Source organism: Mercurialis annua, linkage group LG6 (assembly GCF_937616625.2).
Source record: "Mercurialis annua linkage group LG6, ddMerAnnu1.2, whole genome shotgun sequence".
Classification (NCBI taxonomy): domain Eukaryota; kingdom Viridiplantae; phylum Streptophyta; class Magnoliopsida; order Malpighiales; family Euphorbiaceae; genus Mercurialis; species Mercurialis annua.
Window position 1 is genome coordinate 6,169,601 of NC_065575.1, and position 27,187 is coordinate 6,196,787.

Consider the following 27,187-nt stretch of genomic DNA (forward strand, 5'->3'; position numbering starts at 1 on the left):
TCGAAAACCAAATTTTTGTCCAACTTTTTGCTTATACATCAAATAATTTAGCCTGTCTTATTCAGCATTAATAAGAAAAATACAACTATCAAATGTTCACTAACTACAAAAGTTTAACCAAAATTTCCTTAATGAAAAAGAAAATAAAGTAATTTTATTTCACATACTAATTAGAGTTTCTCTTTTTGTGGTGTGCATAGGTAATCATGGCTTGTTTCAATTCCATCAAGGCAAAACAGATATTTAAATTTTGTATTATATAGTATTATTTTAAATTTGATCTCTTTACTATAATTTTTATACATTAATTTTTATATTTTTAGTTTTACAAAATAAAATCTCTCTATCATAAAAAATATTACTAGTATCAAATTAGACAGAAAAAAACAATTAAAGAATTCACTCCCAATTTTATAAAAAAAAATAAAAATAGTATCCTGATTGCAACAACAACACGTGGGGTGCATACACTTTATTTACGTGATCGAAGAACCTAATATCTGCAAAATTGAAAATATAAAAATCCAATTTTGATAAATAAAAGTAGATGTGTTCAATTTATATATATATATATATATATATATATATATATAAAATAGTAAATCATAAAAAAAATACTAGTAGTACAACAATCTAAATCGATGTTTGACTTTTCGTCAATTTATTAAATTTGCTACTCTTTTATCCCGTATAAGAAAGGACGTGTCAATTTTGCACCAAATTTAATAAAATATAATCATATTTTATTGTATTTATCCTTTTTAATTAATAGAATCTCATTTAACAATAAATTAAATGTATTGTAAAAGGAATTATATTTAGATATTAAAAGTTATTAAAAAAATAAAAATTCAATAGTTTACTAGCACGAACTTATAAAATGAAACAAGAAAAAATAACACATGTTCTTTTTTATACAGTACGGAGGGAGGCAGCACTCCTTAACAAGATTGAAATCAAGAAAAAGATTACGAAAGTGTTTGGAGTCTTTGGACCATGTACGATGGTCTTGTTACTATCAATTTATTTTGAAAAAAAAAAGTATATTTGCACTCTTAAATTTTAGATCGTTAATCATTTGCACCCTTAAATTTATCTCATAAGCATTTTAACATTTAAATTAAAGTTCGTTTATGATTTAACATTTTTGTGCCAAGAAAAAAATTCCGTAAAGACTCTTATGTGTGCTAGACTCCTCCATTTATGCTAGAAAAAAATATATTAATTAAAGCTTTAAATACTATCAAGAAACTATATTAACTAATTTATAATTATTTGATAAATTAATTTTTGACATCTAAACAAATCTAATGTTTGACTAATACATTGTTTTTGCAAAATTATAGTTTTAAGAGTTTAAATCATTTTAAAAGAATATGTATTTTTGATGTATCAGAGATGTATCAGTATCACAAATGTATCTATAACTTATTGAGATATTTATGATGAAGAGATGGCATGTTGGAGAAGTTAACACGTTGACGCATCTGACGCCCTAATACTATCGATACATGTCGTTTTTTAAGTGGACACATATAAATATAAAAAGAAAGATATAGGTGAAAATAATTTGAAGACTTGGCATTTTTAAAAAGATTAGTGTATTTGGTATTTTTTGGTTATTTTTTGAAGAATAATTTAAACTGAATTCAAGAGATTTTAAAAAGAAAAAGATAGATATTATAACCATAAACCCTAAAATTATTAAAAAAGGAGAAATAAATTGTTGTTTTTTTGTTTCAAAAAAATAAATGCATCTGCTTTATACATTTGAAATAAAAATATGCTTTTGTAAATACAAAAATAAGTTTATCTTTTTGTAAATTATAAAATTTATAATATTAATACAAAGTCAGTTAATATTTTTATAATTATTTTATATTTGTATAGTATAAAGTGTAATTTTCTTTACAAAGTTCATTGTATCCATGAAGGGTTAAGATTGTCCATTTTCACTTAATGGATGATTTTTAATATCTCCATAAGAATGGGTCCTTATAGTAATAAAGATATTTATACCTTTTGTTTCTTTATGTATTAAAAAACTAAAGATCAATAAATGATAAGTTGAAGATAGAGTAACGTACATATCACACAAAAAATAATGGCATTGGAAACCATAGGCTAACTTTTTTTCTTATATATCAAATAATTTAGCTTGTCTTATGTATCATTAAAAGAAAAACACAACAATCAAATGTTCACTAGCTAATCAGATTTACCAAAACTTCCTTAATATAAAAGTAAATGAAGTAATTTTATTTTACCTACTAATTGGAGTTTCTCTTTTTGTGGTGTGCAAATGTAAGCATGGCTTTGTTTCTGTTTCACCAAGCAAAACACAGAGTATTTGGATTACTGTATTACTATACTTTTTTAAATTAAATTCCTCTTTTATAGTTTATATATATTGAATTTTAATATTTTAATTCTATAGAATCAAACTCATCTGCCACAAAAATTATTAACGGTTTTTAGTGAGGCCGAAATACCCCAAAAAACAATCAAAAGATTTACTTAAAAAATTAAGGCCTAATATCTTAAAAATTCCTGACCTTTCATCCCCTTTTCAATCTTATCTTGACGTTGCAAATCAGTCAATTTTACCCTATTTTGTATTTTTCATATCAATTGTACCCTAAAGTATAAAATTGACCTTTTTTATTTATCAAAAATTCTCTAAATTGATCCTTTCTGCATTAAACTAATTTTTTATATTAAATTGACCATTTTTGAAGAATTCTTTTGAAGTTTTATCAAATAAATAAAGGTCAATTTTATGCTTTAGGGTATAATGAAAATGAAAAAAATGCAAAATGGGGTAAAATTGTATTAGAAATATTGGTGGGAGTAATTAATTATAAATTGGTGAGAATGTAATAATTCACCCACATGCTTATGAGAGTGTTTAGGTTCAACCATGACCTAATAACTAAAACTAGTTAATAGGTGGTTGAACTTTTACACTTATAAACTCATTTATATTTGTTCTCCTAAGTAATGTGTGATTATCTTTAACACTCCCCCTCAAGTACAACCGGGACTGGACATCCGGTTGTCACTTGAAATTGACTCCCCCTGAAATTGAAACTTTTGATTTAACAAGCAGCGGCAACACCGGACCGGGCCGCTGGGAATTAACATCCAGACAGACAACCGGCAAATTAAGAATCCGGGCCAGACCCACTGAAATTTCTGATTTAATACGCAGCGGCAATACCGGACCGAGCCGCTGGGACTGGACATCCAGACGGACAACCGGCAAATTAAGAACCCGAGCCAGACCCGCTTTGATATCATATTAGAAATATTGGTGGGAGTAATTAATTATAAATTGGTGAGAATGTAATAATTCACCCACATGCTTATGAGAGTGTTTAGGTTCAACCATGACCTAATAACTAGAACTAGTTAATAGGTGGTTGAACCTTTACACTTATAAACTCATTTATATTTGTTCTTCTAAGCAATGTGAGATTATCTTTAACAAATTGCTAATTTTCAACGTCAGGATAGGATTGAAAAAATAATAAAAGGTTTTTAGTTTTTTAAGGTATTAAGCCAAAAATTAAATATGTACTCTACGTCTCATTGTGTTCGCCACTTTTCACACTTGATGATGTATCTAAAAGAATGTCACGATATATATTAAGAATAAATTACTCTAAAATCTTTCATGTTTGTTATAATTAATAGCTCAGTACCCTTTGTTTAAAAATCAAACGATTTGGTATCTCAGTCTTGATTTTGTAAACTATATGGCCTTTCTGTTAAATATAGGTATTAAATCGTTAACGAAATGAAATGTGAGGTGCCAAATCGTTTGAAAATGAGGTATCAAATCGTTTTCAAAATTATTTATATAATTAATTATATTTCTATAAGCATTTTAACATATAAAATTTATCATTTTTTATAATTTAACATATTTGTTGGTTTCTTTGGATAAATAGAAACAAGATTGTTTGACATAATTTTGGAGATACAGCAGAGAAGTTGGTTGATGCAGCCAGTAATCAAATGTCTGCATGGTTGGTTGCTCATTCCCATGAGCCTCAACGTCGTGATATGCAAGTCGGCCTCCTGGATTGTTTGATTAGGTGGAGAAACACTGAAGCGGGCAAATTGAAGGTTAACGTAAATGCGGCTATTTTTACCGGGTTGGAGAGGAACCAACATTGCTGTTCGTGATTGTCACGGTTCTTTGGTTCAAGCTAGATAGTTGGAAATTCGGGGTTCTTTCTCTCTCAGGTTGGCTGAAATTATGGATATCCGAGAGGCTGTGAGTTGGATTAAAGACATCGATAACATGATAATCGAGGGGACGCTATGGAGGTCATATTGGACATTAGATATCCAATGACGAATGATCCCGATATGTTAATCGAGGATTGTTCTTCTTTGGAGAAACAATTTAATAATATTGATTTTGTTTTTGTAAAGCGATATACGAATCAGGTTGCGCACGTTTTTGCGCAAAACGTCTGTTACCTGTCAGGTTATAAAAAATGATTCTCGAACTTTTCTAAATATCTTACGTCTGTAACTGCTTTCGTTATGAGTTAATAATACTATCCTTTCTAAAAAAAATCATATTTGTATTAGTAAAAAAATTATTCTATGCGTAATGATCATAAAAAAATTAAATTTTAAATTGTCTCATAATATCTTTTTCCTGTTTTAATTATGCTTTTAAATGCACTTCTTTAGTTTTTAACAAAAATATACTTACAAATAATTTATTGAAAATATCAATCATAAAAAAGTTTAAAGTTTACTTTTAAAATATTACAAAAGAATATATAGCATTAGTGACATTTTTAACTCATGTGGAAGTCAAAAAGAACTAAAAGATTATATAATTATAAGCTTAATCACCAAAAAAATCCTCATCTTTTAGCCCCTTTTCAAATGCACCCTGACGTTGTAATTTTGTCAGTTGCACCTTAATTCGCATCTTTGGTTTTCAACTCCACCCTCACGTGCTAAATTGATCTCTTCTCCATTTGAAAAAAGTTAAAATAAGTCATTCATTTTTAACTTTTTGTGTGAAAAAGAGTTTAAACAAGTATTTTATAAGAGTTTTTATGATTTTTTTCCGAGTGAAAAAGAGTCCAATTTGATTTTGAGGGTAGAATTGAAATTGAAAGGTGCAAATTAAGGTGCAACTGACAAAATTGTAACGTCAGAGTGCAACTGAAAAGGGGCTAAAAGGTGGGATTTTTTTGTTGTGATTAAGCCTATAATTATAAGATGGGTGTGGTACATAAAAATTCCCACGTGTGCGCGACTCCTCCATATTTGCTAGAAAAATATGTAACTAAACCTTTAACTATTATCAATAAACCGTATTAACTATATTTTAATTTTCTGATAAACTAATTTAATGAAAAAACTAATGTGTACCTGGCATTTTTTTCAGTAAAATTATAGCTCTAAGAGTTTTTATTATTTTGAAATAATATACATTTCCAAAGAAACTTTAATACTCCGTCCATCCCAAAAATATAGGTCATTTTATTATTTTTGGCATCTTAAATTATTAGGAAAAATTATCGCACGCAACTGTTGCGCCATGATAATTGTGCAACAAATCAATGATGCGTTAGTCATGTAGAAAAGTTGATAATAATTTTTTTTAATAATTTTCTATTACAAATGCTCATTACTTGTTATAAATATGCCATTGGCACAATCAATTCATGAAATAAACGCTCAATTACTGAAAGTCACATACTATAATTGAGAATTAGTTTTTGAAACTAAAAGTCTCACTTATCTTTAATAAATATGTCTTGTTATCTTTAATTGAATTAATTGCTCCATATTTAGACATAAAATACATGTAAATTTTTAATATCAATGTAAACTATATCAATAAACAAATTAATTATCAATATATTTAAAAAATTGTTAAAAGAATATATATATAAAAAATTAGATAAAATAACAAACTTTAAACAAGTTAACCATATTGTTTTAATTGTCATATTTGTCCAAATGGACAGAGCGAGTAATAGTTTTTAGTGCGAAGATAATCATTATACAATTAAAAGCGTGTAAGTAATTAAATTGTTAATATTCAAGGGTATAAACTTACACTAAGCCCAAAAATAAGGCAAAACATATATATAGTCCATGTATTATTATATTTCTTTCAAAATTATATGTAGTTTATATACATTAAATCCTTAGACTTTCAATTTTATAGACAATAGATCCGCTCATCATAAAAGTGTTAACAACGTCAAATCAGATTTAGAAAAAAAAAACAATTGAGAAAGATAAAAGTGCAGCGATCCAATTTAATTTTTTTAATAAAATTAATAAAAGAAATTATCATAATCTACGTTAACGACGTATGGAACACACTCTTCATCTACTTAATAAAGGGACATAATATTTCTAAAATTAAAATGTTCAGAGATTTAATTATAATAAATTAAAATGAAGGGTCTAATTCAAAAAAAAAAATGTGATACTAAAGGAATTAAATGTAAATTTTGTTAAAAAGGCGGAAATATAAAAAATACATTCAAGTCATTCAGAGAGAGTACATAAACGTTTCTATTTTTTGCCACTTAAACTTTTGATATTTTTAAATGGTGTAAATAAACCCGCACTTGAGAAAAAAGTTAAAGAAATAACTAAAAATGAAAGGAGTTAATTGTCCAAAAAATATACCACAAGGGCTTCAGTACACTTTAAAAAATTTGAGGGGTTTTGAAACATTTAAAATTTGTAAGTCTAAAAAAAACTAAAAAAGTTTATACAGTCTTTATAAATAATTTAAAGTGTTTATTTGTATCTTTAGCCAAAAAATAGAATGAAAATCATGGTAATCATCATCATCATGTAAATATAAGTAGCTCTCCGTCTATCTGTGTGGTCCCATGACTCTTATTTTTTATTTATTTATATTCATTTTAAGTTAAATAAAAATTAAACTCCTCTCTTTCAAATCTCAATTACTCTCCTTTTCCTCTCCAGGCTATTACTTCTTTTAGTTTCTGTAGGAATCTTCTGTTTGTTTCCCGAGAAAATATTGAACCATCAGGTAAACAGAATCGAACACAAAACCAAACCTTCAATTGAATTGAAGATTCTTGCCAAATCTCAAAAACAGATCAATTTCAATTTTCCTTGTCTGAATGGATCGTTATGTCATGTTTCTGTGTTTCAATTTTTTATTTCTTTTTAATTTTTGAATTTTGGTGCTTACTTATAGATCTATGTTTAGCTGTTTTGAAATTTAATTTTTGTGTGTGTTTGATATTGGATCAGATTTAATTATTGAATTGGCTAAAGAAGTTTTTTTTTTATGGGAATTGAATTTAGTGTTAGATTGAGGGGTGTGTTGGTTGAAATTTCTTAGAGCTCTGAAAGCATAAAGATTGTGTCTTTCTAGTTTTTGGTTGAGAAAATCAAATAAATATGGAAGCTTTTAATACATGTTTTTGCAAAAAGAAAGCTAATTGGCGAAATATGTTTGTATTTTGAGCTGAGAAAAACTGCCAATTTGATAGCTAGATGTTGGATGCCACTTAGGTAGGACTAACACTTCATTCTATCAATGTTTTCCATTTCGGAAACGCGTCGGGAACTTGGCGTTTTGGACATGGGATTTCATTTTTATCACAGGAAACCGTAAATAACACTGTTTTACTGTGACCAAGTGTCGTGTTTGTCCGTGTCCGTGCTATCTAGTTTGCCAGTAACTAAGACTGCGTGTTTATTTCTCTATTGGCTGGGTAAGGAATCCTGGAAATTGCTATGGAGCATTCAGATTGAAAAGGATAAGTACAAGGAATTGATTAGCTTGGGAATTATGCTACTGGGGTTCAATGGTGCAGTTTTGTTTTTTCCTAAGCGAAAAATAAAAATAAAAAATTGAAGATTAGTGATTTATGATGGTTAAATGGTTGATTTTTCTATATTACATAACGATGCAACCTAAATAGGTACTAAAACAATTAGGGCAATGTTCTGCTGCTGAAGGCATATAATTTTTAATTGATAGTACTTCAAACAATATTATTCATTTTGTAGAATTTTCTTTTAAACGCTTTGTTGTTTTTTGTTACTTTGGATCTTGGGCTAGTCCTGCTTGTTGCTGCATAATTCCTAGGATATTTGTTTGTTTCAGTTAAGCACGTTGAGAAATTCTATATAAAGCTTGCTTTTTACTATGTCTGTCAATCAAATTCAGATGACTGTTCTTTACTTTACATTAGCTACTTGAGTGTAGATATGTTCTCAGGTCTTGCTTTTGTTAGTTGTGGAGAAGCATCTGTTTCTGGATTTGGAAATAGTGATCATGTACTAATACTATGTTACATGCGAAACAGAAATACTATTGGGAGCTCCACTTTTCAGAAATCTTGAAACTTGTTCTTGGAGAAGAATTGGGAAATGGTTAACAGGTTTATTTCATTCAATTCCTGCTAATAGGTTTTATCTCCGTACTGTGACTTGAAAAGATTATCTTAATTTATTTATTTTCTGCTGCACAGGCATGGGGCGTTTTGATTTGCATAGATTATCATGTTGCGGTGCATAGAGGGAATCATCACTTCCCTACTCCGGTGTTGTGATCTTGATTTGTACAAACAATCAAGAGGCCTTGAAGATCCTGAACGTCTTGCCAGGGAGACTGTGTGTATGCTACTGATCTGTTTATGATAATATTGTTGAGCATTTTAGTTAAACCGACTTCCATTGTTTTGTTGTTGTTTCTATTTAATGTGTTGTCTATGTTCTTGTTTATATTGGTTGCCAAAAGGAAGTGAAACAAACATATGCAGATGAGATTGTAAATTTAGGATCAGATTCAATCAAGTCATACAAGTATCTACTGATGCTAATAGGTCTTAGTTATATGCATGTATTGATGCACTGTTGCTAATGTCGGTGCAGTTAGTGTAAGTGAAATAGAAGCATTGTATGAGCTCTTTAAGAAGATCAGCAGCGCCGTAATTGATGATGGCCTTATCAACAAGGTTTGTACTCTTTGTAGAACCTGTTAAATTTACTGTTCATCCATGTATGTTTCTATGTGCTGTCTGCTGCTTGCATTTTCTCATGTGGCCTGGGAACCTTCCTGTCAAGTATTTATAGCATTGCATAAGATATCTTCCTTTTAATGTGTTCAGATAAGTTAATTAAATTCTTCATTCAGATAAAAACCTTATCTCTTGGACAAATTACATCTAGGAGTGCGTTTTGTTTTAACTAAACTGAACCAAATTTTATGAATCAAAATTTTAAGCTTATTAAAATACCAACCAAACTGAACCAATAGCCAAACCTAACTGAACCAGCACATTTTGGTTCGGTTTTGACTAAAATTGTTAATTGAACTCCATATTTTTGAATTTTATAATACAAAAGAGCTCTATTGTTAGAATTGTACAGTTCGCCAAGTCAAATCATCAATTTGAGTCGATTCACCAACAAAATAAATACTAGATAAAAGTTCTCAGTTCCTGTTATAGGATCAATGACATATGGAGTAAGATAAACCATCTATTATTACTCCAACTTCCACCTGAAATTACCATCAACACCTTACCATTGTTTGAGTATTAAAACAAACCAAACAAGAAGTCAACGTCGGCCCTTTTTTTAAAGCTGCCATCTCTCCTGCTTCTCCAACCATTGCTGAAATAATTGTTGCCAATAAATGGTGATCAAAGCTGTGATTGGTGTATGCTTTGAGTGTTGATGTCCTTAAATTGTTTCCACTGGACTCAACCGAAGGTTAAAGGTTTGGTCTGCTGTCTTCCAATATATTTCTCCATGTTTCTACCAGAGAAACTAATAGAAATTGGTTACTCTTGGATTCTGATAATCTCAACATACAACTCATTCAGTTTTTTATATGCTGGATGAAATTTAATTTAAATTCTATTGCTTCCTTTTTCTTCTTCTCTCTTCTTCTGCCACTTGCAACAATATTTACTTTTTAGTTAATTATGTACAGTTGAGGAGACTCTTTAATGCTCTTTCATCTTTTGATGCAAGCTGAACTGAATCTAAAAGCCGGATCTGTTAGTAGCTGTATTGTTAGGACGAATTAAACTTGCAAGATCTTGGTTTTTAGCCTTCCATGTTTGCATTTTTACTTTAGCTCTGCCTTTTCCTAATCAATGTTAACTAATACTTATAATGCATTAAAAGTGAAAATTAGAGTATATATATCATGTTTATATCTAATCCGCAGAAAATAAATTATTTATTTATCTACAAACTCTAATGGTCAAAAGTAAAGTTACACCCAATTGACCAAAATAATTATACATCATATGAATTTAATGATCTATTTTATGTGCATCTTTTTCTTCATTCAGTGCTGCTTTCTTTAGAGAAATAATTGTTCAAAATCTTTATGTCCATTATTCTGCAATATCATTTTAATAGGAGGAGTTTCAATTGGCGTTGTTCAAGACAAACAAAAAAGAGAGCTTATTTGCTGACCGGGTATATTTTTAACTGCCTTGTTTATGAATATTACTTCCGAATGTCTTTAAATAATTATTTATTTAAGAGATATCGGTACTTCGATCCATTTGCTAATCATCTTGCATCTGATGCTGGTTTGCAGGTCTTTGACTTGTTTGATACAAAACACAATGGGATCTTAGGTTTCGAGGAATTTGCTCGTGCTCTATCTGTTTTTCATCCAAATGCTCCAATTGATGATAAGATCGAGTGTATGTCTTTTTTCTCACTCAACTTAAGCATTGCCTTTGTCACTTGGCAATTTGTACTTCTCAAAAGCATTTCTTCATGATTTTTTATATATTTGCTACAGTTTGGCATGCATCTCGTAAGATGAGCTTTTCTTTCTAATGATTTAGTTCTTTTTACCGTATGGGTTGTTTTGCAGTTTCTTTTCAACTGTATGATCTTAAACAGCAAGGTTTCATCGAGAGACAAGAGGTTAGTATTATTCTTCGACGATTAGCTTTCTGCTACTCTATTTATTTCTTTATTGGAAACAATTGTTTATCAGCTGTTTGGTTGAGACTATTCTGCTCGTTTATTATGTAGGTGAAACAAATGGTAGTTGCTACACTTGCTGAATCGGGTATGAACCTATCCGACGATGTCATCGAGAGTATAATTGACAAGGTGAGTATTATATGGATGAAATCAGCTATTTTGCGACAATGGCTATAATCTTTGGTTAAGCCGATTTTTTCTTTAAGATTAACCCTGTTTCTTTTTTCTGCAAGTATTAGTTGATAAAATATCTTTAACCCCGAATTCTTGGAACCTTGTTACAGACCTTTGAGGAAGCTGATACAAAGCACGATGGGAAGATTGACAAGGAAGAGTGGAGAAGTCTCGTTCTGCGCCATCCATCTCTTTTGAAGAACATGACCCTTCAGTATCTCAAGTGAGTTCCCAACTTCCAAACATACAGTCCTTTTCTTTGTTGGATATCGTGATTTCTGCAATTTCTTTAATGCGGTAGCGGTAGATGCAATGATGTGACCAGACATGAATATTTTTTCCCTACAAAATTGGCAATAACTGACCTCCCTTTTCCGTTTCTGAACAGGGACATTACGACCACATTCCCGAGCTTTGTGTTCCATTCACAAGTCGACGACACTTAGAATTGGAGATTTTGGTTGAATAAAACTGTTAAATTATGGGTTGGTTTTTGATGAACAAAATGGCCCTCAGATATGTAAAGGGCGGGAGAGGGAGTATGTGCATTGCATTATTTATTTGTTTAGGTTATGGTTGTGTACATTTATATTCAATTACTCATATTTTGCTTATCTTTCAGTACTTCCTGGTTTCGTAGCCCTTTGTAAGTTGTAATCAACCTTTTATTAGTTTATGCCATGCCATCAACCAATCATTTGTTGCACCACACTTAGTTTTTTTATTTCCGCCGAATAATCAAATCCTTACAATTTGTTGTAATTTAAATAAAATCTTTTAATTTTTGCAATAACAGCTAAATTGTATTTTTTTTATTGCAATAATAGTTAAATTGGTGGTTAAGATTGTTGTTTTCAATTAAGATATTAGATTATTATTATTATTTTTTGATGTATAATAGTATATTAAAAGTCACAAGAGGTGGCAAAAAAACTCAATAACTTTCATATAAAAAGTACAATTTGGCTATTATTGCAATAAAAATTCAATTTAAATATTATTACAAAAATTAAAAGTTTTAATTTAAATTGCAACAAATCATAAAAATTTGGGATTTTTTTGTCATTAGCCATAACAAAATAATCTAAACTTGGAAATTCAAATTCCATAGGATTGTTTAAATGGTTTAGCTGGTCCGTATTTATATTTTATGACTTACTCTGTTGACATAATTGGAGTCAACACATGGTATTGAAACGAACAACAAACAATAAATGAAGTGCAGTGTGCAGTGATGTAATTCTTGGTTAGCTTGACACTCTCTAATTGTGACATCAACCCTTTGTTTGGATGGGGGTATTTTTAGAGGTGAAGGAACAAAATGGAACGAGTTCAAGACAACGTTCAATCTATTTTGCTTAAATAATTTATATTATCTTCAAAAAGGATTAATTGCAAAAAAAAAATATCCCCATCCAACGATTGCTTGTATCACGTCTTAATTTTAATAATTATATGATCTTTTCATTTCAATTTTAAATTTCTGCAATTTCTACATATAACTGGTCACTGACCAAATTTTGGTGATATTGCAATAACGGAACTGACGAGTCCACGAAAATTCAATCATTTTGTAATTAAAGAAAAATACACAATCTTTGACACATTTTGCAATTTTATCGCATATATAAATAAGTTCATGCTTAATTATTATCAAAAAGAAGTTTATGCCAAAATAAACTAATTTAACATTTAATATTTTTAGCTATTAATTAAAAAAATTATTATATACAAGTATTTACCAAATAAAACCTCACTCAGGTTAAAATTTTATATTTTTTTAGTGAATAATCTCATGTTTAAAATAGCAATATATATTAATTAATATATATTGTTATTTTAACTTAAACTTCAAATTATTAAAATAAAAAGATTTTATGTATATTTAAATTTAAATTGCTAAAACCATCAACCAGAGTCTAATAAAGTGTCTGTACCTTTTTTTTCATTTTCTATTATTTTCCATTCTGAGAAAGATTCAAGACAATGTCCAATCTATTTCTATTGAATAATTTATATTTTTAAAGTAAAAAACACAACTTTTAACGATTTTAGTGATTTAATCACATTTTCTTAAATTTTATACACTTGGTCTTTTGAATTTTAAATTTTTGCATTTGCATAGGCAATGCCAGAACTGTCCGAGTCACACGTAAACAAATTAAATCATTGTTTTCACAAAAAAATTAATGACCACATCTGATTTAATCAAAAAAACTTTACTTAACAGAATTTCTTTATCAATGAAAATTTTCATAATTATAATACTAATATATAATAGTTAAAATAATCATTTGACATCAAAAACAAATTTATACGTCAAGTTATATTATAATTATAAAAATTAAAAAGATTGCACCAACCGTTACCTGCAACGATATGGTAAGAACAGGGGAGTCTAACTTGGGAACTGAGAGAAAGCTACCAACTTAATTGCATAATAGCGAAAAACAATATTGTTAAATAAAAAACCAATCCGGGGCAGTTCCACAAAAAACCTACACTCTAATAGAGCCAGTAACAAAATATATTAATTAAACTACTTAAAAAGTACCATAACAACGACAAAAAAAAATAAAAGAGGAACCACCAAGTAAAAGTTTATCAGATAACTAAATTAAAAGCAGAGGCTTAGTCGACTTCCTCCATTTTGCTTCCCTCAGCATCAACATCAGCATCTTCAAGAGGGGGCATCTCACCATCACCTTCACCTGCATCCTCATCAATGCTCAATCCGAGCTTCAACATCCTGTGAATTCTGTTGCCGAAGGTGTTGGGGTCATCAAGGCTGAATCCAGATGTGAGAAGAGCAGTCTCGAACAGCAGCAACACAAGGTCCTTCACTGACTTGTCGTTCTTGTCGGCATCAGCTCTCTTCCTCAACTCCTCCATGATGGGGTTTTCCGGGTTGATCTCCATGGTCTTCTTACTTGACATGTAACCAGCCATGCTGCTGTCCCTCAAAGCTTGAGCCTTCATGATTCTCTCCATGTTGGCAGTCCACCCGTACTCACCAGTCACCAAACAGCAAGGTGAATCTACCACACGGTCTGAGACAACAACCTTCTCAACTCTGTCTCCCAAGACATCCTTGATAACCTTGCAGAGCTCCTCAAATTTCTCCTTGAGCTTCTCCTTCTTTTCTTTCTCGTCTTCGCTCTCATCAATCTTCAAACCTTCCTTGGTAGCAGAAACAAGCTTCTTGCCCTCGAACTCCTTGAGTTGACCAACTGCATACTCATCAATAGCATCAACCATGAAAAGGACTTCATATCCCTTCTTCTTCAACTTCTCAAGGAATGGAGAGTTCTCAACAGCCTTCTTGCTCTCACCGGTGATGTAATAGATGTCGCTCTGGCCCTCCTTCATCCTGGTCACATAGTCCTTGAGACTGGTCATCTCATCACCACTCTTGGTGGAGTGGTACCTCAGGAGCTCAGCAAGCTTTGTCTTGTTGGTGGAATCCTCGTGGATTCCAAGCTTTAGGTTCTTGGAGAAAGATTCATAAAACTTGTTGTAATCTTCCTTGTTCTCAGCAATCTCAAAGAACATCTCAATACACTTCTTCACCAAGTTCTTGCGGATAACCTTAAGAATCTTGTTCTGTTGTAGCATCTCACGGGAAATGTTAAGAGGAAGATCCTCAGAATCAACAATACCCTTGACAAATCCAAGGTACTCTGGAATGATCTCCTCACAGTTGTCCATGATGAACACACGACGAACATAAAGCTTGATGTTGTTAGGCTTCTTCCTTGTGTCAAAGAGATCGAAAGGAGCCCTCTTAGGAACAAAGAGAATGGCCTTGAACTCAAGTTGGCCCTCAACCGAGAAATGCTTCACAGACAAATGCTCTTCCCAATCATTGGTCAGACTCTTGTAGAAAGCAGCATACTCTTCCTTTGCGATCTCCTCTGGCTTCCTCATCCAGATGGGTTTCTGTTTGTTAAGAACAGACCACTCATGAGACACCTCCTTGATCTTCTTCTTTTTCTTCTCTTCCTTTTCTTTCTCCTCGTCGACATCCTCTACCTTTCCTTCCTCATCCTTCTTCTCCTCCTCATCTTCATCATCAGAAATCTCCTTCTCGGTAGTCTTCTCAATCCAGAGGGAAATTGGGTAACTGATGAACTCAGAATGCTTCTTGATCAAATCCTTGAGGCGGCGCTCCTCAAGATACTCAAGCTGATCCTCCTTAAGGAAAAGGGTCATTTTTGTACCCCTTCCAAGACTCTCACCAGAAGTATCTCTAGTAACGGTGAATGACCCACCAGCCTGGGACTCCCAAACATACTGTTCATCATCATTGTGCTTGGTGGTCACGATAACCTTCTCAGCAACCAAGTAAGCTGAGTAGAAACCAACACCAAACTGTCCAATCATGCTCACATCAGCACCGGCAGTCAATGCCTCCATAAACTCCTTGGTTCCAGACCTTGCAATGGTACCAAGATTGTTCACCAAATCTGAAACAACACATAATACCAAAGCATATCAGCAAGGAACGAACAAAATCAATCACAGTGACAAAGACAAAGACATAGAACTCGAAAGCACAAAAACTCACCAGCCTTGGTCATGCCAATACCACTGTCGATGATAGACAATGAATTGTTTGTCTTGTCGGGAACAATACGGATAAAGAGCTCGGGTTGTCCATCGAGCTTGCTCTTGTCTGTCAAGCTCTCAAATCTAATTTTATCCAAGGCCTGGACATACCCAAACAACAAAGAAACAAACACATCAACACACAACAAACAATAAACAATACATATATAATAATCAGATACAATTTAGCAGCTTAGGCATCTCATAAACCCTAACAGAACATAATCAATAATCAAATACAAATCATCAGATTAAGTATTTCATAAACCCTAAGCAAAACCCTAATGTGTTCATTAGTAAAACTCCCAAACGACAAAATTCGAATATTATACAATTCCTATTTAAACTCAAATTAAACTAGTTCAAAATCTAGGAAATCATTCCACTAATGAAATTATAACAATATCACATTAAAATTAAAATGAAGGAATATTCAATCAATAAACCCTAAACAAACAAACGAATCTAAACGAAAAACACTGAGTACCCACAAAAATTAAGGCAAAAGGGTATAGTTATTGACTTACATCGGAGGCGTTACTGATAAGTTCCCGGAGAAAGATCTCCTTGTTGGAGTAAAAAGTGTTGATGATCAAACTCAAGAGCTGGTTGATCTCAGCTTGAAAGGCAAACGTCTCTGTCTCTGACATTGTTCAACAATAGATCTAAAATATCAAACGATGATCGGAGAAAAATACAGAGAGAGAGGCGGTGAGATTGTTAGAGTGAGAGAGGCTGAGCCAACAAAATGAAAACGTTGGTTTTATAGAGAGTCTCTCTGTTAGGGTTTCTAGATTCTTCTACTAGACTCCGTCTTTTTTTATTTTCTTTTCGGGTTTTTAGTGTTATCTTGGAGGAATTTGAACCGGAGTTTGATTGGGTTACCTTCAGATGCATTAACGCGGTATCAAACGGACACGTGGAGGGCGTGAACGGTAAGATAGCTCAATTTGAAGGCACTAGCTTTAACCCGTGCGTTGCACGATATTTATTTAATATTTTTATTAATTTTTAAAAGAATAGAATTGTTGAAATTTTGTTTCTATCTTTTATTTAGATAGTTTTTTATTTATAATTAAATTGATAGATAACTAATACTTCTTTAATTTTATTGCAAATATTTATGTGGTATTTAAAAAAAATTAATATATAGTTCAATAAGTGTCGGAATTTGTTAAATTATTTTTAAAAGATTATAAATTAATATTTCAATTTAAAAAGTTTGATTATGTATTTAATAAATATTATGAAGTCCGATTTTTCAAGATACAAATTTAATTTTAATTTTTATAATCTTTTTTTAAAAAAATTGACTAATAATGCTTTTTGTATTTTTTTGTTTGGATAATTTTTTATTTTTAAAGTAATATTTGTTTTATACATTTTTAATGTTAGTATTATTAATGAAATAAAAAAATTACAAATAATGAGACTGTAAAAAATTAGCTCAAAAAAATACTTTGGCATTGCTATCTTTAAGAGAGAGAAAATTAAACTAAAATTAATATTTTAGATATTTTCTTAAAAAAGATACTATAGTGTAAAGAAATATTAATGATTGATTTACATTTAGCTTATCTGTTATTTGAGCATAAAATGCAATTAAAATGCATTTATTTCATGAATTTTAACCTTTAAAGAAAGAAAATGGAAGGTTAACTCTCGAATTAAAACACTTAATATTTATAAAAAATTAACATTCATATTAATTACTATCATTTACAAGGAATTAGTAAAGTTATTCAAAAATGACAACTGCAAAATATATTATTAAAAAATTAGAGTGTCAATGATTATAAATTAATATTTATATAAATATTACATTTGTATCATGAATAAAGAATTAATAGTGTAAGTTGTTTATGTTGAATGTACCCTCAAGATTTTAAAAAAATTCAGTTATGCCATTTAATCACCAATCGGTTTTTGTCCTTATGAACTTCGTGCTTGTAGTAATTTTAATATGATTTGTTAATTTCTTGAGCACTACTTCTGTTTATATTGAGTAATTTAGTGTTCATTAATTTTATATTATTTGAGCTAGTGATAATGTCATGCTTTTCAAAATGTTTTGTTATAAAAATAACAAATTGCATTTCATAAATATGGAAATAGAGTAAAGTGATAAATTTAAAATATCATAACAGGTTAAACACATTTAATCTAGAATAAAATACCACATTTAATCAAGATTTGTTACAAGTTATAAAATGTCTATCTTCCTCTATATCAATTCAATGTCCTCTATTGCTTGTTTGCCAAATTTTATCTCATATGCATATGATGCTTTTATTTTGAAATTTAATTCTCCATTTCCAAAAATTTGCTTCTTCTTCGGAATGAAGAGTATCATTTTATTTGATACTAAAATTAAAAAAGTTTAATTTATTATTAAATTTTTCTTTTCAATACCACTTATTGAATATCATATAATTATGTTAACAAAATCAAATAAGATAAAGTTATTAATTTTATCAAATTAAATCAACAAATCAATGCATGTATCAAATTTGACCAATTTTACCATAGCAAATAAAAAGAAATAATATAAAGTAACAATTTAAAAGTAAAGGCTAATAATCATGGACGGTCCTCGACCTTTGCACTAAGCTTCCCTAAACCCCCTCACCTTTCAAAAACTTCACTAAACCCCCTGACCTTTATGGCGGCGCCATTCACGGCCCTTCTGAAAAAAAAAACACAAAATCGCGGCGCCGCCAACGATTTAATCGTTTGCATGCGTTTTCCTCGCCACCTGTCGACCCACGTGACCTGTCCTCTGTCAGTTGCAACAGTCCCTCTCTCTGACATGCCGGTTGACTTTTCAAATTTTAAAATAAAAAAAAAATTAACCGCTCGGTAACTTTTATCTCTCTTTCATCTTCTTTCTGACATACTCTTTCATCCTTCTCTTCTCTTCCCTTTTTTCTTCTGAAACTCATTCTCTTCCCTTTTTTCTTCTGAAACTCTCATTTTCACACCGCCATTGTCTCGTCGATTGCCTGTTCATCTTCCGTGCTTTCTGTGTTTTTGCATTGTGAAGAAGAAAAAATAACGAAGGAACAAAACATAAATTTAGAGTGAGAAAGATTGATTTTTACTCTTGTTATCTGGTTCATGTGGTTTAGGGTTTGATTAACGTGGTGTATTTACGCTCTCTGTGTGACAGGTTTTTATAGTGAAAGAATTACAAAAATGAGAAAGAAAGGAAAAGGAAAATCAAAGGAAAGAGAACGAACGGGACCACCTGGAACTGCTGGATGGGGTTTAATGGATGAGAGCGATAGTGACGAAGTGGTGGAAGGTATGTAGGACCACATAGTACTTTGGTTTCTGTAAATGTTTGTTATTCTATGCTTTGATTTATTAGCCGCTTTTGGACATAGGACTACAAGTTGCTTTATGTTTGTTTACTGCTGTAGGACCACTAGTTGGTTTGATTTGTTTAATCTTTGTACGAGTTGTTTATTGTTTTCACGTTTCTGTTGGTTGGCATTTACTATTATTTTTGTGTTGCTTGATGGTTGTTGGTGTGTTTAAATATTTGTCTGTTTGCAGTGTCACCAGGTTTTGAATTTTTTCAAATCAACCTTCACATTAATGGGTCATTGGGGGAATGGGGTTACCATGATGGGGAAGTGTCCACCGGCGTTTATTCTGTGTCTGGTATGACTATGAAGAAATTAGATAGATGGATGAAAAGAGAAAAAGTTGAGGGCTTAGTTGATTATTACTGGAAAGAAAAAGACAAGGAATTTCATGATTGGATTAGACCGATAAATCACGACGATGATGCTATGGAAATGGCAAGTGCTGGGAAGAGGGACGGAGAAGTGGATGTCTATGTTAGGAAACTGACCGTTAAAGACATTGAGGCTTTAGTCCCTCCGCCCCCCTCGCCCCCACATGTTGTAATTGAGGAGATACCAAATCCCAAAGATTTAGCTTATGTGTATCCCACTCCCGTGAAAAAAGTAAGGGGTAAACCATTGGCTACCAAGGCTGGTGGGAGTAAACCACTGGGTACCAAGGCTGTTGGTGAAGGTCCTTCAGAAAGTGGGGGGTCATGGATGAGTCCATATGTAAGTGAATATGTAAGTGAAGGGGCTTCTATGGTCCAGGGAAATACGCAGGCTCAGGGGAATGAAGGGGCAGATTTTTTGGGACAAACTGACACTGGGAATGATGAGGTTGCTGGTGAGCGGGCAAATGAAGAGGCAAGCGTTCAGATGACTGATGAAGATTGCCATGATAAGGGGGATGGGGCTGCTGAAGATTGCCAACTTATTGGAGCTGAGGCTGGGGCTGTGGATGGGGCTGAAGCTGATGCTGGGGCTATGGATGGGGCTGAGGCTGAGGCTATGGATGGGGCTGAGGCTGAGGATATGGATGTGGCTATGGATTTGGCTGAGGCTGAGGCTGGGGCTGCTGAAGATTGGCAAGTGAATGGGGTTGAGGCTGGGGCTAGTGAACAGCATGGGCCACAAGAGGAAGAAGTTCCAATTCAGGGGCCACATGAGGAAGCTCAGGATTTGGGGGCTGACGATGGGCCGCACATGGATGAGGTTGAGGGGCTGCATGATAAGGGTCCTACTCAACAAACTCAAGATGTGGACTTCGACAATTTCTTCCAGACCCAACATCAGCCCCCTTTTGAGGGTTTATTTGAGGACCAGAACAGGGAAATACCGCAAAGGCAAAGTGAAGACCAGCCACCGATGCCCACTGAAGAAGAGCTTCATCATTCACATGAATGGGTTGAAGTTGAAGATTGGGATGATGATCTAGATGAGTACATTGTGGATCCTGATTATGACATCTTGGATGGTGATGAAGATTTGACTACCGAGTTGAGGTCAAACGGTCAGTTGCCTGAAGAGAATGAAGAGAATGAACAGGATGAAGAGAACGAAGAGAATATTGGTGCTTCGCAGAACAGGGCTGGTGGGAGACCCAAAGGTAAAGCCCAATTTGAGTCTGGTGGTGTTGACAGAACAATTCACCAGGACACTGTGGGTGGTGATTCAGAGTACGTAGAGTCTGATGGAAATAGATCTATTTCAGATTCAGAAGAAGAGGGGGGGGAGGATTTTAATGTGTTTGATGAAGACCACGACCATGAGGGTCCAACTTTCTCTATTGGAATGTTGTTCACTGACAGGGAGCAGTTTAAGAAGGCCTGCCGTGAGTGGGGGATACACCACAGGTACCAACTGCACTTCCCTGTAAATGAGATAACAAGGGTGAGGGCAAAGTGCTACTCAAAGAGCAAATGTAAGTTCTACGTGTTTGCCTCAAAGCTGCACCTCAAAGATCCCAATGACAACACATTCCGAGTGAAGACCCTTGATCTGCGCCATACATGTCCTAAAGTGAGCAAAAACTTCCACCTGACTAGTGCAGTCCTCGCCGACAAGTACTTAGAAGAATTTAGAAACGATCCTGAATATAAGTCTGAAGTGTTTGTGAAGAAGATTCAGACGGACCTAAAACAATCAATAAGCATTCAGCAGGCAAGAAGAGCAAGAAGGGCAGCATTGGACAAATTGGAGGGTGATGAAGACCGGCAATATGAGAAGCTGTATGACTATAAGAGGGAGGTTTTGAGAACCAACCCAGGCAGCACGGTGGAGTTTAAAGAAGCAAGGGGGAAGTTCCAGGGAATGTATGTATGTTTTGATGGGTTGAAGCAGGCCTTCGTGAATGGGATGAGACAGATTGTCTGTCTGGATGGGTGCTGGTTGAAGGGTAAATACGGTGGTCAACTTCTTTCTGCAACAGGGATTGATCCAAACGACTGTATGTACCCCTTAGCATATGCCTGGGTTAAAACGGAGAACACGGAGACCTGGATGTGGTTTATTGGGCTACTATCAGTTGATCTGCACCTTACGAATGCCGCTGTTTTCATGTCCGATAAACAAAAGGTACAATCCTATCTTGATTAATGTGCTGTATTAGATTTTTTACATTAAGATCAGGGTCCTTTGGTGAATAATGTACAAACTATAGGGTGTGTTATTGATTGCATGGGTGATTATATTTCGTGCGCTTGTGCAGGGTTTGTTGAATGCTGTGAAGGAGTTGTTCCCATATTCAGAGCATCGATTTTGCTGGAGGCATTTGTGGGCCAATTTCAGGAGCACATTTCACACGCAACACATGAAGCCCTTCATCTGGAACATTGGAACAGCAACATACAAAGCAGCCATGGATAGAGCAATGAAAGCTCTGGAAGACAAACATGACGCTGGCTACAAATGGATCAAAGAGAGGGACAGGAAACACTGGTGTAGAGCGCTGTTCAAAGAGGAAGTTAAGTGTGATATCCTCCTAAACAACCTGGCTGAAGCATTCAACAAGTACATACTTGCTGCAAGAGAGAAGCCAGTGTTGACAATGTTCGAAATGATAAGGACGCAGCTTATGAAGAGGATTAATGACAAGCAGAAGTTTGGGGGAAACATGGAGGGTGAGCTGTGCCCAAAGATCAGAAAGAAGCTTGCTAAAATCATTGATTATGGTTGGAAGTTCACCGCAGATCCTGGTGGTAGCCCTCAGTGGCAGGTAGAGGGCCCAGGGGGCCAGTTCGTGGTTGATTTGGCTAACAGAACATGCACATGTCGAAGGTGGCAGCTTAGTGGAATCCCATGTTCGCACGCTACACCATGCATATATGGAAATAATCAACGGCCTGAAGAGTTTGTGGATGATTGCTACAGTGTAGCTACGTATCAGAGGGTATACAGCTATGTAATCAACCCTATGAATGGGCCAGACATGTGGGAAACAGACCCTGAGCCGGCTAATATCATACTCCCACCATCCCCAGTACATAAGAAGAAGAGGGGCAGAATACCAACGGCCAGGAAAAAAGAGGCGGAGGAACTAGAGAAACAAAGGGTTGAAAAAGCCAAGGAAGCCGCTGCAGGTAGGGAAAAGTTGCCAAGGAAAGGAAATATGAGAATGACGTGCAGTTTATGTGGTCAATATGGACACAATAAGAGGGGTTGCCTAAAGAGGAGTGGGGGTCAGTCAACTCATGAGGTTGGTGGTCCGTCAGCTGAAAGAGTGCCTGGTGGTCAGTCTGTTGAAAGAGAGCCTGGTGGTCAGTCTGCTGAACGAGAACCTGTGCTTCATGACTCTCCAGTCACCCTCCGCTGGATGATGGATGTAAGTGAATGTGTGGTTTTGTTGTTTTTAGTTTTTTGGTTTATTATTCCTTTAATTTTATTTTGGGTCTGTGTCTTTCCATGGCAGGGTACAAGTCAAGTCGTTCATAGGTCACCGAGTAGACGTGACACCTTTCCATTTGTGGATCAAGCAGTTCCGGCGGAACCTCCGCTTGCTGACCAAGGCCAACCAGACCAGAACCACCCAGGTGATGCAGAAGAGAATGCCTTCAACAGCCAACGGAGCAGTGTTGACGATGGAGCTCCGTCCCAACCTATCCCGACGCAAGCTGAAAAAGGAAAAGGGAAGCGGAGAGCTAAAGATGTTCCCTCTAGATACATGAACATCCTGAGGAAGAGATCCAAAAAAATGTAGTGCTGGAACATGGATTAGTGGTAGTTATTTTGCTAATTATTATTGTGGTGCACATAGGCAGTATTTTGAACCATGCTTTTGATTGTTTTGAGCCACAATGTTGTGGTTGTTTTAGGAATGGAATGTTATGAAACTTAGGAATGTTATGTAATTAATTCTTGAATCAGTGTACAGACATGAAAATTCTTAATATAAAAGTACTCTACTAAAGACTTCAGAATCGAAATTAACACCAGAAAAGTTGAGTTACATAAAAAAACGATCAATAAGACAAGTTTCACAAATGATTTATAAGCCTTCAGTTCCCCTATTATTTTCTCTAATCCGAGCAGCTGTGAGTTCATTCTTCAATTCTCTAATCTCCATCTGCAGTCCCCTATTTGCAGCATACAAGTCTGTTAGCTCCAGCTCCATCCCCTCAATTTTGTTAGCAGCTTTAAGAAGCTCGTCCTCCACTTCAATTGCATCAATTATACTTGCTCTGTCAATCAAATGCTTCAGCTCGAATACATCTCCTCTGAGCTTTTCCCCTTCTTTCTGTAGCTCTCCATTTGATCTCTTCATAGTATACAACATGTGCTTCAGGTGAGGAGCATATTCCTCGTCATACCACATGAAGAAGGGGCATCGATTCACCCGCATCTATACACAACAGTTGGCTTTAGAAAATGCCATATAAAAAATACAAACACATTGAATAAAACCCTAATATCCAAATGACTCAAATCAGAAACCCCAAAATTACCGTTTTACAAACCCTAATATCCAAATGACCCAAATCAGAAACCCAAAAAATTGTCGTTTTACACAAGAAGAAGAATTTCATACAACTAACCTTAGCATTTGGACATCGAAAGAATCGCCTCCCAGGATGCTTTTCAGTCCAACACACCATGACCTTCGCCTCCAATCCGCATTTGCATTTAGGAACATTGCACACAGGGAATCCATCTACATAATCCTCTTCTGAAAATCCTTCGGCCATAATTAGGAGATCGACACAAGAAAGAACCCTAAAATCGACACAAATGGAAAGGTGTCACGTCTATAACAGTTTATAACAGTTTATGTTTGTCTATTGTTTTTTAGCAACGATAAGGTCAACATTTTACATAATCACCTAAGGTACTTATCCTATGTTTTAAATATCATCCACGGTACTCATTCTTTTATTTCAGGATCAACCATGGTACTTCAACTTTTAATGAACTATCACTTAAAGTACTTAATCTTGATAATTAAAACAATAAAGGTTCGTTGGTAATTAAAAAAGGGACATCTGTCACACCTGACAACGAAAAGCAAATCTGAACCCTGCATAAATGAAGGTGCAACACATTATTCAACTGAACACTCAACCCCTTTCTGAAAACCCTCGTCTCATTTTTTTTCTTACCAGCCTTCCCATAGATCTCCACTCCCAAGACACAACGACAATGGAAGGACAAGCTAAACAAGTTGTGTGCGACTGTGGAATTCCATGCCGTATGCAGATTTCCTCCACCGAACGAAATCCAGGACGGAGATTTTACGGCTGTTCGAAGAGAAATGTAAGTATTTTTTTAAAACTTAATCTTCATTTGTTGCCATTTAACTGTCGTTTGACCTACACTACACAGAATCAATGCGATTTTTTTGCGTGGGTGGATAACGACATGGCCTATCAGATGACGATGGTCAGGAATTTGAAAAGTGAGGTTAATGGCATGACTGAAGAACGCAACAAAGCTCTACTGGAACTAGTTCATGCCCATACTCAGGTGGCGGCTAAAACTGACGAACTGGAGCAACTTAATGAGGCCTTCGAGGGATTGAAGGAGTCCATTGAGATGTACCACGAAGAAAATGTGCTTATGATCCAGGATAGTGGTCTGCAACTTATGGAGATAAACACTCTGAAGAAACACGTCAAGCTGATGGAAGTCAAGTGCTCAGACATGGAGAGGAAAAACAAGATCATGAGGCTTGGTTTTTTTGTGGCATTTACAATTGCCGGTTGCAGTTTATCCGTTGCTTGTTTGAAGAAAAAATGATGCATTTTCTATTAAGTGACAATGGCTTGTGTTTGTGCAGTGTTGTTAGTAAACTGCGTTCCAATAATTTTTTGTATTATCTTAAACTCATTTAATTTGCTTGTTGGGAAAACTTTGTGTGATTCAAAAATTTAAATTACAGTACTGTCGTTGATTACATAATTTAAGTGCAGGTGCTGTCTTTCATAATTAAATATAAGTTCAGGTGCTGTCTTTCATAATTGGTCGAAATGTCAAGGGCTATATTAGACTTCACAGAGAAATAAACCGCCAAAAAAATGAAAACTTAATGGCAAAGATTAGCAATGGGTTTTCCAAGAAACCCTTTCATTACACCCGTTCCATCAGTTGTATTGTTCCAATGCAGCCTCTTCGTTAACCACAACCACTAACACAAAGGGCATGTAAAGAAATTGAAGAGTCATGATGGTAACTTATTTAAATAGGCAACCACAGCAACTGATTCAACCATTTCAGATTACACAAATTGTTCTTATTCTCAGAAAAACCAGAAGATGTCCGATAATATTGTTGTGTCTTCACTTAATATGGAACTCATGGATTGCCCAATATGCTGTGAACCCTTAACAACTCCAATTATTCAGGTTTTTACCCATTTATTTATCTTTACCGTTTACTGTTATTTATTTCTGTAATTGTATTGTTTAATAATTGTATTTTTTTCTGTAACTAAATTTAGTGTGAAAATGGGCATGCAACATGCAACTCATGCTCGGAGAAGACTCAGAAGTGCCATTCTTGCACCCTGCCTATCAGAAGAATGAGGAACCGGATTCTTGAAGATGTTGCTGACTCTTTGAGAGTTTGTTGCTCGTTCAAGAATTATGGATGCCCAGCAACTGTGAGGTACCCCGAAAAGAGCAACCACGAAAAGTTCTGTTCTTTCATAGAGTGCTCATGCCCCATTGAAGTTTGCAATGTTAAGGGAACCTCTGAAATGATTTATGCTCACTGTAAAGTGATGCATAAAGATTTTGTGAAGCCGTTTGTTTTTGGTCGTAAATTCCCTGTTTCTGTTCGGCTGAATGATAATTTCTTTATTCTCCAAGAGGAAAACACAGACATTGTGTTTGTTCTGAACAACACAACGTGTTCTTATGGGAATATTCTTACAATCTGTTGTCTTGCACCGTCACAAGCTGGATGCTGCCCCTATGAAATTGAAGTGAATGCCAACTCAAGTCACAAGTTTCACAGTACTACCCAGAACATTCAAGGCACCGGCAATTACTATCGTTCTTTTTCAGGGTTCCTTCTTGATAGTGACCACGAATTTTTTGCTGACGGTATGATCAAGATGGAGTTTTGTGTTTATCGCGCACCGGAGCTTGCTTAAGAGGATGACCTGTTTATGTAGTCTTGTTTATGTATTTTTTGGTTAATTTTGGTGAAGATGGATATTTTTGTTCTTGTTTTTGTTCTTGTTCAGGGTTAATTTTGGTGAAGATGGATGTTAATGTAATTTTTTTCTAAACGTTCTGAAATGTTTGAATATTTAATGAAGTCAATTATTAATCTTACTTTTATGCTTGTTTATATGTCTTTACGAATTATATTTTACATGTTCTGTAAGTAGTGTAAGTAATGTATGTTCTATATGTTTTATGTATATTTTTTTGTCCAGCGTAACAAATATCAGGGTCCACTACTCAATCCATTTTAAAAAGTCAGGGACCTTATGTGAACAAAAGTATAAGAATGAAAGACAGTGGTCATGCATGAACCATACGTATTTCATTTCTCTAAAAATAAATTTATAAAATTTCCAACATATAAGTGTCTTTGAATAAGATAACAAC

At 34.0% G+C, this 27,187-nt stretch overlaps 4 protein-coding genes across 4 annotated transcripts; 2 read left to right on the plus strand and 2 right to left on the minus strand.

Moving 5' to 3' along the window:
- The first annotated feature begins 6,937 nt into the window (after positions 1-6,937).
- On the plus strand, positions 6,938-11,887 carry LOC126688196 (calcineurin B-like protein 3). The gene is made up of 10 exons (XM_050382812.2): positions 6,938-7,057; positions 8,349-8,423; positions 8,514-8,659; positions 8,917-8,999; positions 10,420-10,479; positions 10,604-10,712; positions 10,889-10,941; positions 11,053-11,133; positions 11,289-11,401; positions 11,567-11,887. Exons 3-10 carry the CDS (start codon positions 8,545-8,547, stop codon positions 11,622-11,624), a joined length of 672 nt encoding a protein of 223 aa, XP_050238769.1. The 5' UTR covers positions 6,938-7,057; positions 8,349-8,423; positions 8,514-8,544; the 3' UTR covers positions 11,625-11,887.
- A 1,800-nt stretch (positions 11,888-13,687) lies between these two features.
- LOC126653970 (heat shock cognate protein 80) lies at positions 13,688-16,569 on the minus strand. The gene is made up of 3 exons (XM_050347979.2): positions 16,314-16,569; positions 15,746-15,887; positions 13,688-15,644 (listed from the first exon to the last, which is right to left on the minus strand). The coding sequence occupies exons 1-3, from the start codon at positions 16,434-16,436 to the stop codon at positions 13,810-13,812; spliced, it is 2,100 nt and encodes a 699-aa protein (XP_050203936.1). The 5' UTR covers positions 16,437-16,569; the 3' UTR covers positions 13,688-13,809.
- Positions 16,570-18,361: 1,792 nt separating this feature from the next.
- LOC126654080 (uncharacterized) lies at positions 18,362-23,544 on the plus strand. The gene is made up of 5 exons (XM_050348134.2): positions 18,362-18,866; positions 18,956-19,090; positions 19,345-21,713; positions 21,847-22,959; positions 23,047-23,544. Exons 2-5 carry the CDS (start codon positions 18,982-18,984, stop codon positions 23,332-23,334), a joined length of 3,879 nt encoding a protein of 1,292 aa, XP_050204091.1. The 5' UTR covers positions 18,362-18,866; positions 18,956-18,981; the 3' UTR covers positions 23,335-23,544.
- A 30-nt stretch (positions 23,545-23,574) lies between these two features.
- On the minus strand, positions 23,575-24,661 carry LOC126654081 (uncharacterized protein At4g04775-like). The gene is made up of 2 exons (XM_050348136.2): positions 24,170-24,661; positions 23,575-23,976 (listed from the first exon to the last, which is right to left on the minus strand). The coding sequence occupies exons 1-2, from the start codon at positions 24,317-24,319 to the stop codon at positions 23,623-23,625; spliced, it is 504 nt and encodes a 167-aa protein (XP_050204093.1). The 5' UTR covers positions 24,320-24,661; the 3' UTR covers positions 23,575-23,622.
- Between the last annotated feature and the right edge of the window lie 2,526 nt (positions 24,662-27,187).

Excerpts from the sequence above, each read along its gene's own strand:
- LOC126688196 (XM_050382812.2), top strand. The coding sequence starts at position 8,545 with ATGTTGCGGTGCATAGAGGGAATCATCACTTCCCTACTCCGGTGTTGT. Across the intron at positions 11,134-11,288 it reads TCGAGAGTATAATTGACAAG|ACCTTTGAGGAAGCTGATAC; the intron begins GTGAGTATTATA and ends ACCTTGTTACAG. Across the intron at positions 11,402-11,566 it reads ATGACCCTTCAGTATCTCAA|GGACATTACGACCACATTCC; the intron begins GTGAGTTCCCAA and ends GTTTCTGAACAG.
- LOC126654081 (XM_050348136.2), bottom strand. The coding sequence starts at position 24,319 with ATGGCCGAAGGATTTTCAGAAGAGGATTATGTAGATGGATTCCCTGTG. Across the intron at positions 23,977-24,169 it reads TTCGATGTCCAAATGCTAAG|ATGCGGGTGAATCGATGCCC; the intron begins GTTAGTTGTATG and ends TGTTGTGTATAG.
- LOC126653970 (XM_050347979.2), bottom strand. The coding sequence starts at position 16,436 with ATGTCAGAGACAGAGACGTTTGCCTTTCAAGCTGAGATCAACCAGCTC. Across the intron at positions 15,888-16,313 it reads TTATCAGTAACGCCTCCGAT|GCCTTGGATAAAATTAGATT; the intron begins GTAAGTCAATAA and ends GGGTATGTCCAG. Across the intron at positions 15,645-15,745 it reads TATTGGCATGACCAAGGCTG|ATTTGGTGAACAATCTTGGT; the intron begins GTGAGTTTTTGT and ends GTGTTGTTTCAG.
- LOC126654080 (XM_050348134.2), top strand. The coding sequence starts at position 18,982 with ATGAGAAAGAAAGGAAAAGGAAAATCAAAGGAAAGAGAACGAACGGGA. Across the intron at positions 21,714-21,846 it reads TCATGTCCGATAAACAAAAG|GGTTTGTTGAATGCTGTGAA; the intron begins GTACAATCCTAT and ends GCGCTTGTGCAG. Across the intron at positions 22,960-23,046 it reads CCCTCCGCTGGATGATGGAT|GGTACAAGTCAAGTCGTTCA; the intron begins GTAAGTGAATGT and ends TTTCCATGGCAG.